The 14,673-nt window shown below is 39.5% G+C and overlaps 1 protein-coding gene across 1 annotated transcript in view; it reads left to right on the top strand.

Annotated features, from left to right (window-relative positions):
* Positions 1 to 10: 10 nt before the first annotated feature.
* The window catches only part of HACD2 (3-hydroxyacyl-CoA dehydratase 2), a 96,188-nt gene continuing 81,525 nt past the window's right edge, over positions 11 to 14,673 (top strand). Inside the window, exons 1-2 of the mRNA XM_050781814.1 lie at positions 11 to 176; positions 2,731 to 2,848. Of these exons, the coding sequence (XP_050637771.1) occupies positions 22 to 176; positions 2,731 to 2,848 (273 nt within the window). The 5' untranslated portion in view covers positions 11 to 21. The remainder of the gene's footprint in view (positions 177 to 2,730; positions 2,849 to 14,673) is intronic.

Consider the following 14,673-nt stretch of genomic DNA (forward strand, 5'->3'; position numbering starts at 1 on the left):
AGCGGGCTTCGGGCACTTGACATGGCGGCAGCGGCGGCCACTGCAGCGGCGAAGGGGAATGGGGGCGGCGGTGGCAGGGCCGGGGCCGGGGACGCCAGCGGCACGCGGAAGAAGAAGGGCCCGGGGCCCCTGGCCACGGCGTACCTGGTTATCTACAATGTGGTGATGACAGCCGGGTGAGTCTGGGGCTCGGGGAGGCGGGGAGGCGGGGAGCCAGCGCGGCCGGGGAGGGAGCGCTGCGGCCAGCGGCGCGGCCCGCCGCAGGCAGTGCATCCCGGGCGGGCGGTGCCCGGGACCCGGCACCTGGTCGCTGAGGGCGGCCGAGCGCTGAATCGGCCCCGGTGGCTGCCCGCGAGCTCCCTCCTGCGCTGGGGGTCGAGCCAAGTTCCCAGGCACTGGGGCGCGGGGACGGCTGCCGGGCGCTGGCTCGCGAGGGCCGCGGGAGAAAAGGTGGGGCTGGCCACAGGTGCGGGGCCCGGGGCGGCGGCCGGATGACCTGCCTCGCGGAGCCCATCCCGGGCGACCAGGCTCGGATGGTGAACGGCGCCAGCCTAGGGAGTGGAGGAGCTGTGGCTGCAGGGTGACCATTCATTTGGGCGGCTGTTTTCAAAATCTGGACTGCGCTTTAATCCGAAAGGTATTGGGAAAGAGTTCAAAGTTTTTGGCCAGCGACATAAGCAGAGCTGAGTTTTAGATGAGTTCAGACTTTCAGGATGGGTTGGGGTGGAGAAGAAGCTGGGGAGTAGAAGGCAGAGTTACTGGGGAGGGGGAGAATAGACCCTCGAAACGGTTTTACCCATCTTCTGTCTCCCTCATTTTAGTCCATCCCTTATCCCGGCGGGTTTTTAGTTCAAGCTCTGCCACTAACTAGCTGTGTGACTTTGGATAAATCATCTTATTTCTCTAGCCTCCGTGTTTTCATCTGTAAAACTGAAGGGTTGGGCTGGGTGATGAAGGTTCCTTCAGCCCTGCAATTCTTTATCTCGTCATTTTGGTGAGGAGGATCACAGGATCAGACAATTTGTTATATATTTTTAAGTTATCTTCATTTGTAATTTTTAAAGAAGTCCTAACATTTTATGAAAAATTTCAAGCATACAGAAGAGTTGAAAGAATTGTATAGTGAATATCCATTTTTATTTAGTTTTAAAGTAGGTGATACATTGGCAGGGTTCAAAATGAAAAACATAAGGGAATACAGTGAAAATCTTTCCTCCCACCTTTCCCTTCTACCCAGATCCCCTCCCTCGAGGCAGTTAATTTTGTATATCCTTAAGATGCTGATGCAAGCAAATATGTTTATACATCCCCCTACCCCTTTTTAAAATAAGACAAATGCCAATATATTATTATTTTTACAATTCAGCACTTTGCTTTTTTTTCAAAAAAAAAAAAGAAAATACATCGTGGGAGGATCATACATGTATTGCTAGTATTAGAAATGGTAAGTGTTGAAACCTAGGCTCAGAGAAGTTGTGACTTGCATGAGATCATAGAACTTGTTAGTAGAAGTTCCGGATCTGGAAATCATTTCTCTTGACTCACAGGTCAATGAAGAACTAGTACAGATACAAGCTTTATATCGCATCAGTGGTCACATAGATTGATTTTTAAAAGAACATCCAGGAATCTCTCTGTGTGTATTAATATTTATATATGTAATTCTTGTTGTCTTAGCAAGGGCTGGTGAGGGCATTGGACTGGAGAGGGATTTTAAGGTACATTGGTAAGAAGAAAGAAGTCTATTCCTGAGCAATGAACATAGAGAATTGGGTGGAGGGTAAGGAGTGGTGTCTTAAACCAGGAAGATAAATTGGGATTGTGAGAGCAAAGTAAGCTTTTTTTTTTAAAAAGGCTGTTAATGGTTATACCAGTTACACCATTAAATAATTTCTTCTTTTACAAACTCTTATTTGATGTCCTTATATGATAGTTTTTGGAAATAGCATAGACCACACACACCCCATTGCCTAGTTGATACTATACATTGATCTAAATCCTTCCAGGAGCCATACCTTAATAAAAAGGTCCATTTGTTTTATTATGGAACTTAACAAAACATTATGTTTATTTTTGAGAAGGACAGTGGAACAAAAATATAACATTCACGGCTGTATGCTTAAGTGCTTTCCTGTTTTATGATTTGTATTGATCTGGCTTTCATTTCTGAGTTGATTTGGGGAAATTTGGCTAAAAAACTTTTTTTTTTTTTTTTAACAAGAGCCCTTTATTCTTAATTTTAAAAGGATAGATTTTAAGGTATGGGTAATTGTTCCAGTGAGACAATTATAAAAATAGTTTAAAGGATCTTCTTTCTACCCTATAATTATTAAAAACCCTTTAATTGCACAGGCTGTTTAAAATTTTCCTTTAACTATTTTTTTCTCGTCTTAGATTTTCTTGGCACCTAATTTAGTGGCACAAGGACCATTTTAGCTTATTCCTTTCCTTTTGGCCTTGTTCTCAATAGCAAAGTTGCCAAAAAAAATGAGCTCCAGATGGGTGAGGTGCCACTATGCTTTCACTGAGCCCTCTTGGTAAGGTGCTGTTGGTGTTGCAACATTTCAGTGCATTACAGCTTGGCATTTGAGAGCTATCATCCATAAATCCAGATTACTGATGCTTGAGGTCACCTTTAGCAATATCTTTTATTGCCACAGCTGTCTATTAACCTAAATCCTACTTTTTTTATTTTTATATTTTCCTGATTGCTCTTTTCTCTTTTACTAGGTGGCTGGTTATAGCAGTTGGTCTGGTCCGAGCATACCTGGCTAAGGGTAGCTACCATAGCCTTTATTATTCAATTGAAAAGCCTTTGAAATTCTTTCAAACTGGAGCCTTATTGGAGGTAGGTCCTGAGATTTATTGTTGTTACTGATTTCCATTGGTATAAAGAAAAACATGCAACTAAATTATATTGAAGTAGCATACCTCCATTGGATTCGTGTTAAATTTTGAAATTTTGCCTCCTCACGTACTAAAGTGTTGATACCTAGGCTTTTTGATGTTCTAGATTAGGTAAAATCTCATTTAACTTATATTACCTTGAATATATTTTGTATTCGACTTTGGAAAATCAACTGAAACAAGCTTGTATTAGGATTTTTAAAAATTCTAGGGACATCCTGAGGAAGCACTGGCAAAATCAGATGCTTTCAGGGTTTATGTAATAGAAATAGTGAAGTTGGTGGGTGTAGGATATTGGGAGTGATAGATAGAAGACATAATAGAGAGCCTGTCTAAAGGCATCCAAATTTTAAAAATTTAACAAAAATGTATTGATTTCCCTGCATTAAGGGCAGTGTATATCCAGCCCTCTCTCTTGGGGTAAGTAAAGATTAGCATTTTGGAATTGCAAGGGACAAAAACCAATTCAAACTATTTTAAGCAAAAAAGGAATTTTCTGGCCTCTGTAGTTGATACAGATACAGGATTAATTTACAAAGAAACTAGCTCAGGAATGAGAACCAAGGAGTTGACGCTGCCAGATTCTCTTGCTTTCTCTCATCTCTGCTTGTCTGTTTCTCTTTGAATGTTGGTCTTGGGCTCTCCACATGGTGGGAAACAGGGAGGGTGTTTATTTTTCTCAGCATTTGTGTCACATAGTTCCCAGGGAGGATTCTGGTTGGCCCTACTTAGACTGTGCCAGTGATGTGAGGTGCTTGATTAGCCAATCTTAGGACACATGCCCATTCTTCTGTTTGAGGGACTATAGACTTTGTTTATGGAAAAGAGGAATGGGGATAGCTTTGGGCTATCAATAGCCGCTGTAGTTCATTATGGTGAAAAACCTTCAGATTGCAGGGAAGATCTGGTTCATTTTGCTTAGCCTCCAGGCAAGACCATCTTGACATTTATACTTTACTGGCAACTTTTAAAACCTGAACTATCGAATGATACTTAAGAAAAAGTCGTTTATCTCGCTGGGCATGGTGGCTCACGCCTGTAATCCCAGCACTTTGGGAGGCCGAGGCAGGCGGATAACGAGGTCAGGAGATTGAGACCATCCTGGCTAACATAGCGAAAACCCGTCTCTACTAAAAATACAAAACTTAGCAGGGTATGGTGGCACACGTATGTAGTCCCAGCTACTGGGGATTCTGAGGCAGGAGAATCGCTTTGAACCGGGAGGCAGAGGTTGCAGTGAGCCGAGATCACGCCACTTGTACTCCAGACTGGGCGACAGAACCAGACTCTGTCTCAAAAAAAAAAAAAAAAAAAAGAAAAAAAGTAAAAATCGTTTATCTCATGAAATGAAATGTGATACCTCTACCTTTCATTCTCACTCTTTTTTATTTTCTTGTGACAGGGTCTTGCTCTGTCGCCCAGGCTGGAGTGCAGTGGTGCAATCATGGCCATGGCTCACTGCAGCCTTGAACTCCTGGGATCAAGCAGTCCTCCCACCTCAGCTTCCAGAGTAGCTGGGCCCACAGGTGTACACCACCATACATGGCTAATTTTTAAAACTTCGTAGAGACAGAGTCTCCCTGTGTTGTCCAAGCTGGTTTCAAACTCCTCAGCTCAAGCAGTCTTCCCATCTCAGCCTCTCAAAGCACTGGGATTATAGGCGTGAACCACTGCACCCAGCCCACTCTCACTTTATTTATTTATTTTTTTGAGAGAGGGTCACTCTGTCACCTAGGCTGAAGTGCAGTGGTGTGATCACTGCTAACTGCAGCCTCGACTTCCCAGGCCCCAGCCGTCCTCCCACCTTATCCTCCCAAGTAGCTGGGACCACAGGCATGCACCACTGTGCCTGGCTCATTTGTATATTTTTGGTAGAGATGAGGTTTGGCTGTGTCACCCAGGTGGGATCCACTCTCACTTTCTAAATCAGAAAGTTATCCATTTTGCTTTTGTTTTTTTCTCTTAGAAGGCAGAGGAGTTTCTTTCTTTCTTTCTTTCTTTTCTTTTCTTTTTTTTTTTTTTTTTCTTTGAGACAGGGCCTTACTCTGTTGCCCAGGCAGGAGTGCAGTGGTGAGATCTCGGCTCACTGCAACACAGAGGAATTTCAATAGTGTCCATACTTAGACATTTTAAGTAGGTGGTATGATGAAATGCGCTTCCAGCTGGAAGCCTGAGTACCTTTTTTATTTTAAGTATAATAGTTTTCCCAACTGACTCTAGAGATTTGGGCGAGTCTTTGCTCTCTTATCTACCTCCTTTTCATTTGTAAAATAATTAGGTTAAAGTAGATTTCTAAAGTCTCTTACTACCCTAACCATTTGAGTCTGAGGAAATTTTAACAAATCCTAATGTGAACCATTTTTTAAACTTAGAGGCTTGAACTTTTTTTGGAAGGGGACACTAGTAAATAAGTAGTACTTTCTATCTCAGAGCCTTGGCCAGTACAGTTCCCTCAAGCTACAGAGAAGCAAATTTGGAGTCAAGACCATCAGACTCCCAGTACTTGATATAGTAGGGGGTTGTCCCCAATTGGAATACTTCAATAATTTAAAGGGGTTTCTATTTCTATCATAATATTAGGGCTGAGCACAGTGGCTTATGCTTATCATCCCAGCAATCCCAGAGCTTTGGGAGGCCAAGGCAGCAGGATCGCTTGAGGGCAAGAGTTCGAGACCAACTTGGGCAACATAGCAAGACCTCGTCTCTACAAAAAAAAATTTTTTTTTTTTTTAGCTGGGCTGGGTGGTGGGTACCTGTAGTCCCAGCTACTTGGGAGGCTGAAATGGGAGGCATGAGCTTGAGCCCAGGAGTTTGAGGCTGCAGCGAACTATGATTGCATCACTACAGTCCAGCCTGGATGACAGAGTGAGACCTTGTCTCAAAAAAAAAAAAAAAAAAAAAAAAAAAAAAAACCAGCAAAAAAAAAACACTTGGTAATGTTAGAAGTATAATGTTTGAAATTTAAGTATATCTTATGGAAGGTAGGGACATTAAACAGTGTCATACTTTAAAATCCACTCAGGAACCAAGTCTTAGACTTTGAAGGATTAGCCTGTTTATCCTTATAGAATTTTTAATAGGGATTTAGGAAAATATCTTGGATTTTTGGTTTTATCTCTGTTATCCCCGCTAAGAACCAATTAAGTGACAAATCCTGGATTTGATTTTGGGAAAAAGTCTGCATAAGGAAGTGACGACTCCCAGGAACATGCAGGCAATTAACATTGCAAAGGTCAGTGATGGAAGTAATCCCTTGGACTGCGCGTTAGAGCAGGCTTGCTGAAACAACAGTTTCTGTGGTTGAGGAGCTTTTCATTGCCTACCCCATCTATGCTGTGTAATAATTAGATGTGTATGATATTGTTTAATTACACATAAGTTATCCCGATGGGAATTATTAGTGTTGACAGTATATCCTGTTTACAGGAGGAGAAAATGAATCCAGGGAAGGCAGCTACTCATTTATATCTCTTTATGCTAAATGTTATTCTTTATTAGGTTCTGTGGGAGTTTACTTAAAAAGGAAGTCGAAATTACTTGTTCTCCAATTTCAAATCTTCTTAGGAAAATAATAACACTTTGCTTTTTAAAAGCCATAAAAACATTTACCAAGCAAGTACAAAGGAGCATGTAGTAGTAAGGTACAAAAGGAAGCCTGGCTGAGTGCGTGGCTCACACCTGTAATCCCAGCACTTTGGGAGGCTGACATGGGGGGACTGCTTGAGGCCAGGAATTCAAGACCAACCTGGGAAACATAGCGAGACCCCATCTCTACAAAAAATTTAAAAATTAGCCAGGCATGGTAGCATATGCCTGTAGTCCCAGCTAATCAGGAGACTGAGGCCGGAGGATCACTTGTGCCCAGGAGTTCAAGGCTACAGTGAGCCATGATCGTGCCACTGCACTCCAGCCTGGGTAACAGAGCAAGACCCCATTTCCAAAAAAAAACAGTATATATAAATAAAATGCTACTCATGGATAAAATGTGATCTATGGATATAAACATTCATAAAATTAATAAAAGCAAATGAATTACTGATATATGTTATGCCTGGATAAATCTTGAAAAAAATGCATGTGAAAGGAGGCAGATACAAAAAGTCACAAATAGTATGATATCATTTATATGAAATATCCAGAAAGGCAAATCCATAGTGACAGAAAGTAGAGGAATTATTAGGGGATGTGGGGAGTGACTGCTAATGGTACAGGATTTCCTTTTAAGGTGGTGATATTGTTGTTGAAATAGTGGTGGTGGGTGCACAACTCTGTGAACATATTAAAAACCACTGGATTGTACAGTTTAAAATTGTGAATTTTGTGGCATGTGAATTATATGTCAGTTTTTAAAAAACAAGTTCCTCTGTAATGAGCTGTGGATGTTTTCTACTTTATTCATTTTTTGGAGTCCGTGATATTCATTGATAAGGCAGATGTTATCTTTGCGTATTTGTCAAGTATAGTTAGATTAAAAATTAGTAGATTGATGCAGTTATGGCAGTTTAAAATTGTGTCTGAGAGAATTTGGGTTTCTTAATATCTTTGGTTAACATAAGACTGTAATTATAGCAAAGACACTTTCAAATACTCATGATTGGATATACCTCTGCAATTGACAGTGAGATTTCAAATGGGTTAAAGATTGCTCTGCAAAGAGGTTAACTGTTGAGATTGTTACAGACTATCTTCAACGTATTTACATTGCTGTATATGTCATTTACCTACCATTGTGCATCTGGGACTGCCTGATGGACCACAGGAACTCCCTTTCCTTCCCATTCTCTTACAGATCTTTCTTCTACTTAAAACCCCTTATCTACAAAAATGAATAAACAACCCAATCTCATTTCTGATCGTGTTGAATTGATCTAGGACAGGGTCTGGAGAAGTGGTGAGAGACAGCAGACAGCTTTTGTTAGTCTTCTAACCCCACCACCACTTTCTGGGCCCCATCTGTGTGGTCCGGTCTCACTCTTCAGACCTCACCTCACAATGCTCTTCAGATCCTTTAATGAATAGGAAACTGATTTGGGGTATTTCTCTAAAATATATCAAAGTCTTAGGAACTTGCAGTGTCCTTAAGAAGAAAGATCCCTTCTTATCTCCCTGCCAGTTTTTCTTTCTTTATGGCTCAAACACTAACTGATTTTTGCCATGGAGGTATAGCGCTTCAGACTGCTTTTGTAAACTGGTTTGAGGACATAACCATTGTCTGTTTTATTTTTCCTTCTTGTGGAAACATTCTGATTTCCCAATAATAATCTCAAAAAGGAACTTCTAAAAAGCAAGCTACATGCATATGTTAGGCTCCTTTTATTCTGGACCCATTTTGAGGAGACACATCTCTAAAAGAGGCTTTTGAAAAGCTAGCAAGAGCAAGTCATAGTGGAGATATCTAACACAAATAGGAATGACAACAAATCCCAGAAAAACCAACTTCTCAAACAGTGTGAAAACCAGAGGAAAACGCTAACTTGATTAAAATTAATAAGTGTCACAACATTAGAAGGGAATAGGGAGCCGGAAGGAAGCAGGAACCCACCCACACAGAACTCACTGCTTGGTGACTCAAGCAAATAGAAGCAAATTGATGTGGTATTCAAGAGGTGCAATAGCTAACATCTGTAGAAAGGAATGTGCTGAAATTAAAAAAAAAAAAACAACTAAAAATATCAGTGGTGGCAATGTAGGGCAGGAAGGAGCCACAGTGCAAGAAATAGGTGATACTGAAGATTCAAAAAAGGCAGGAGTTCCCAGTCGCATTCTCATATAAAATCAATTGCAGAACAGAAGTCATAGGGAAATTTTCACAGTTCACCATGTAAAAGAAACATTACAAAACATTGTAACAGAAAAACAATATGTATAGAACCAGTGTATCTAGAAAACCTGATAAGGGTGTATAAGCTTTCAAAAAGTAAGACTACCAGAAGAAGTAGAAAAGGTTGGAATATACAGCTTGTAAATAATCAGGGAGAAAAGTTACAGAAAACTTTGCTGAACTGAAAGGCCACCTCACTATGGTTAGTGAGAGTTTATGGTGTTCCACAACAAAAAAATTTCTTCCCTTCCTTAAACATTTTCCAGCATAAAAGAGCAGATTTTAAAATGTAATAGTTAAAAACAACTTGGGACCTTAAACCTGAAAGAAGAAATAATCCCCGTGAAGCTAGTAGGAAACGTTAGGTTCCTGGATAACAGACCATGCAATTTCCTACAGTTGGAAACGTTTTGAAAACACTTAGAAAAACTAATGGAACTTTGAAAGCACCTTATCAAAGAGTATTTAACTTTAATCAGAGTAGTTAGCTGTTATCAAAGAGTAACTGTTATATAAATAAATAAAATTAACCAAGTTTTCAAACTAGCACTGTCCAATAGGACTTTCTGCAGTGATAATGTTGGAACGCTGTTCAAAACAGTAGCCACTAGTCACTTAAAATGTGGCTAGTGGGTCTGAGGAACTGAGTTTTAAATTTTATTTACTTTTGGTCGGGAGTGGTGGCTGACACCTGTAATCCCAGCACTTTGGAAGGCCAAGGTGGGAGAATCGCTTCGGGCCAGGAGTTCAAGACCAGCTTGGGCAATATAGCAAGACCTCATCTCTGCAAAAAATTTCAAACATTAGCCAGATACAGTGGCGCACATTAGTCCTAGCTACTCGGGAGGCTAAGACAGGAGAATCGCTTGAGCCCAGGAGTTTCAGGCTGAAGTAAGTTACGGTCACTCTACTGCACTCCAGTCTAGGGGACAGAGAAAGACCCTGTTTTACAAAAAAATAAAAACGAAAATTCTTTACTCTTTATTTAAGTTTAAATAGGCACATATGGCTAGTGGCCACTGCACAGCATAAGCCTTTAGACCACAGTACAGATTGCAGTGTGATCACGTGGAATCCCATAAGATATTTCAGATTTTACCAGGATAGAATGAAGTGGTAAGGAGGACAAACATAACAACGTAAATTTTGTATCACTCCAGAGTTTATAAATTTTTAAATCGATAATAATGAGAATAGTTATATGCTGATGTTTTCAGATTAGGAAAATCAATAGGGGATAAAAGCACAATTGCAGATACTGAAAAAGGCATGGAAGAGTATATATCAAACTGTTACTTAGAGCTTACCTCTGGAGGGGCGTGGTATTTTGGGGCAAGGAGGGGAGTAAAAGATTACCACTTTTAATATACTTCAGTATGTATTTATCACTTACATGAAACGTATAATTTTTAAAAATAAAATTCTATATTATATGTAATTGAAAACAAGATGAATGAGGAAAATAAGATTTTAAAGTTTTTTGATAAAGGAAAACAATAGGCAGCTTAGTTTATTTTTCGATTTAAAGAGAAATAGTTTTACATCTACAAATCCTGTTAATTTTTTTAATGACAGGAGAATAATAATAAACCTATAGCATAATAGAGTATAGCAAAAATGCATCATTTTTTATGTTTATGCACATGGACTGATTAAATTTATCAACATAAAAAGATGAAATGATGATTACCGGTTAAAAACTAAAGTCTAACAATCTGTCGCTTATGAGGCTGACTTTTAAGTTTACTAAGGGACAAACTAGCTTGCCATGACCCAGTGTCAAGAAAAGCAGGACTACCCAGTTACAGCATGAGATAAAGTTGATTTCAGAGCAGAAGCTGAAAAGAATCTTAGTTCACAATTTGTCAGTAGCAAGAACATGGGAGACACATGTTGGTGAAATCATATGATTAATGAATGATTATCTGAACAGAGAAACAAAATATGTAAAAAGCCGGCAGAAATGCTATAGAAGTTAAGAAATAGAATTGTTCTTAAGAGATGTCACAGTATATGTAAAAACACTAGAGACAAGAAATTTGGATATGAAGACTTGGTTTTGCCATTAATTAGCCCTGTGACCTTGATCTTAACCTCTCTCGCCCTCAATTCATTATGTGCAGTGAATACACTGGATTAGATAACCTTACATTTTTCCCCACTTTTAAGTTCTGTGAGACTTCAACATTTCACTCTCAGAATATGAAAATTAAGCACATAATGAATTAGTAAATTATAGGGCTGGAGATAGCAAGAAAAGTGAAATTAAGTGACGAAGGAAAAATACTGGTAATTGAGGAATCTTTTTACCTATTTCCTCCTTAAAAATTGGATGTAAAAGGATTTTGAAAACATGTTTGGAGTCTGAGGGAACCCAATGAATAACCAACACCCCTTTGCTTGTTTATGTTCTAAACATTGAGCAATAACTCAAAGGAGTTACATAAGGATCCTAAAAATCACCTTTATTAGTGATAAAGGCTGAGGACATGCTTTAGTGTGCCAGTCAAATGGGTTTGCTAACTGAACTCGACAGTTAGACTCACCACTCACCCTGTCCTGAGCAGCAGCAGACAGGCTGTCTTAGAAGAAACGATGAGAACTTAAGTTCTCTATGGAACCTCTCAGGTGGAGCTGAATTGAGCACACCCCATTTATTCTTCCCAAATTTACCCTCAAATGAGTCATCCTTTCCAGAGGTAAAGTAATTAAAGGAGACCAGTACTATGTGGTGGAAATCCATCCTCATAGAAACCAGAAGAGAGGGGAAAGGTGTTTTCTGCCAGTAATAAGTACTATATATTAATTGTAGAAAAAACTCAGATGCAGAAGAAAATGCATAGCAGTCATAATCTAAAGATAACCACTGTTAACATTTTGGTGTCTATCCTTGAAGACTATATATTATTATTATTGGTAAGTTTTAAGCAAGAATGGAATCATATATGTGTAGAATACGATAATTCCTAAAACAAATCAAATACGGGTAAATGTAACTCAGATTGGTTATGGACTTCTGCACAGTAAATAAAACGAGTGTAGTGGACATGTCTGTGGAGCTGCCCAGCTCAGCGTGCCCTCTCTGGAATTTGTCTGGTTCTCAAGGCTGGACCCTTAGCAGCTACATCTCTATTCCCTGACTCTGCATCTTAGGCCATAGCTGGCTGATCCAGGGGTGCATAACTGACCCAAAGTGGGCTAGTCAGATTTTTTTTTTCCTCCCAAGAATTTGGAATTTTGAATTGAAAGACAGAGATGGGGAATCACTATAGCTGGATCACATTAAGTCTGTGGGCTGCAGCTGAGGTCTTGAAAGCTGCTTGGGTTTCTATTCCTTTTGAGATTTGTTAAACTTTTGGGGGCTTTGTTGTTATTGTTTTACCTTGGATTAAAAATGAAATTGAACAGAATGGTTGGTAACCTACAAAAATAATTCCCCTAGTTCAAATTTTAGAAACTTTGAAAAGATGTTTCCAAGTAACCTATTGTGCAAATGGCATTTTGACATTGAGGTTAAATTTTAAAACTAAAATCAGTTTATTGCCAATGGAAATGGAAAGGACGCAAGAGGAGAGAGGAGTTTATGGTGCATGTTTTCTTTTCTTTTTTTGAGACAGGGTCTTGCTCTGTTGCCCAGGATGGAGTGTAGTGGCATGATTGTAGCTCATTGCAGCCTCAACCTCTTGGGCTCAAGTGATCCTCCTGCCTCAGCCTTCCAAATAGCTAGGACTACAGGCACATGCCACCATGCACAACTAGTTTTAAATATTTTTTGTAGAGATGGGGTCTCACTATGTTGCACAGGCTGGTCTTGAACTCCTGACCTCAAGTGATCCTCCTGCTTTGGCCTCCCAAAGTGTTGAGATTACAGGCATGAGCCACTGTGCCTGGTCCAACATGTATTTTCAAGGGAGATTTTGAATATGGCAAGTCATCTTAAAATTTTTTTTGATGAAATGTGCTTATTCTTGTCCAGTGATTCTTAGTGGACCTCAACAAAGCAGTGCCAGCACTTCACTTCACCACTTCAGGGTGCATTTTGGAAAATTGTGAGGGTATTTCAATTGCCACAATGACTGGAGATACTACTGGCTAGATGTCCTACGATATGTGAGACAGTCCAACTTCAAGAAGATTTGTTCTGCATCCTCCTTGGCTTCCGCATATCTCCCCAGGCCAACCCCTCTACAAATATAAATGGACAATTTTTTAGTACGTATTAATACTGAAAAATCTTCAGGAGAAACTAAAAAGCTTATTAAGTTAGAAGAAGGTTGTGGTCTTAGTTTTTTGTTGCTGCATAACAAAAATACCACAAACCTAGAGGCTGAAAACAACACTCATCGATTAGCTCACGGTTCTCTAAGTCAGAAGCTGGGCTTGACTGGGTTCTTTGCTCGGGGGTCTCATAAGACTGAAATCAAGGTGTCAGCGAGGCTGGATGATTTCTTATCTGGAGGCTCCAGGGGAAGAATCTGCATTCAAGCTCATCCAGGTTATTGGCTGAATCTAGTTGTAGGTGTGAGGTCTGCATTTCCTTGCTAGCTGTCAGCAGGAGGTCACTCCTTACTCCTAGAGGCTGCTCTCCAGGCCTTGTACATGACCCCCCTGCAGTTTCAAAGCCAGATTGGCCTGCTGAATCCCTTTTGTTCTTTGAATATCTTTGACTTCCCCTTCTGCCACCAGCCAGAGGAAAGTGCTTTTAAAGGGCTCATCTGGTTGGTCAGGTCCACCCACATAATATCTCTATCTTCAAATCACTTGACTTGAGACTTTAATTATGCTTGCAAAGTCCCTACACTGCAGTACCTAGATTAGTGTTTGATTGAATAGCCAAGGAACAGTAATTGTGGGGGATCGCCTTAAGAATGCTGCCCTACCACCATCATTGGTATGAAGCAAGAAGCTTAAGTGAAATGAAGGTATTGTCTCAAAATAATTAAGTAATTTATTCTCTCTGCACATTCTGTTCTGTAAGCATTACAGCATTTCTAGTTTGCATATTTAGTTGAAAAGGATTTCAGCGCAGTAGTGAAAATCATTGAAAATCAGTTTTGAGATTCCTGTTTAGATTTCAATTATTAAATTATTGGAGACACATGAAATGCAGGGATTTCATTGGATTTCTTTAATATAGACTAATATTTCATATTATTGCCTGTGTGTGTGTGTGTAATGGTATGAAATCTAGGTTGTGAAATGTAAATTTTATTTTGGGATAGCTTGTCTTCTGTTTTGTCCTAAAAGTATCCTCTGTTACACAACGGCTTTATTGCCTCTTGCATTATAGTTTTTTTACATCTAATTCCTCTTCTGTTCCTTATTGCACCATTTAAAGAATATATTTTCAAGATCTTTTTACAGACTGTACACTGATTATATGTCTCAATAGGATTTCAAGGCAGAAGGATGGATTTTCTGTGATACTCTCTTCCAACCCTATCCCATGACATAACCTAGGAGATTATTTAGACACTTTATAAATAAATAAGACCTAGCTGATTTGAAATAGTATTGTACTCCTTCAATTTCTCTACTTTGACTTTTACTTACCTTAGCATATTATTCCAACTTTGTATAAGGTTACTTCTTTATTTCTATTGTTATCTTAATACTCTTTTTTCCAAGTATGAGTCTGTACCTCTACCTCTGCCCTTTTATTTTCCTATACTTGCCCACAGTGGTTTCTGTTACTCTTATTTTTAAATCCAAACTTATTTATCATAACTTACTATGTACATCTGACTGCATCATTATGTCCCCATTTAAAAGTTGAAATACATATTTTGAAAAATAAATTACTTTTTATTTCTTCTTTGCATATCAGTTGGGACATTGTATTTATTTGCTTTTGAAAATTTTGTATAGGTAGGTCATTTTATCTATGAATTTTTTTTCAGAATGGTAGAGGAGGTGTTATAAAAATATGTGTGATTAAAAAGGGG

The sequence above is a fragment of the Macaca thibetana genome, chromosome 2 (assembly GCF_024542745.1).
Source record: "Macaca thibetana thibetana isolate TM-01 chromosome 2, ASM2454274v1, whole genome shotgun sequence".
Lineage (NCBI taxonomy): Eukaryota > Metazoa > Chordata > Mammalia > Primates > Cercopithecidae > Macaca > Macaca thibetana.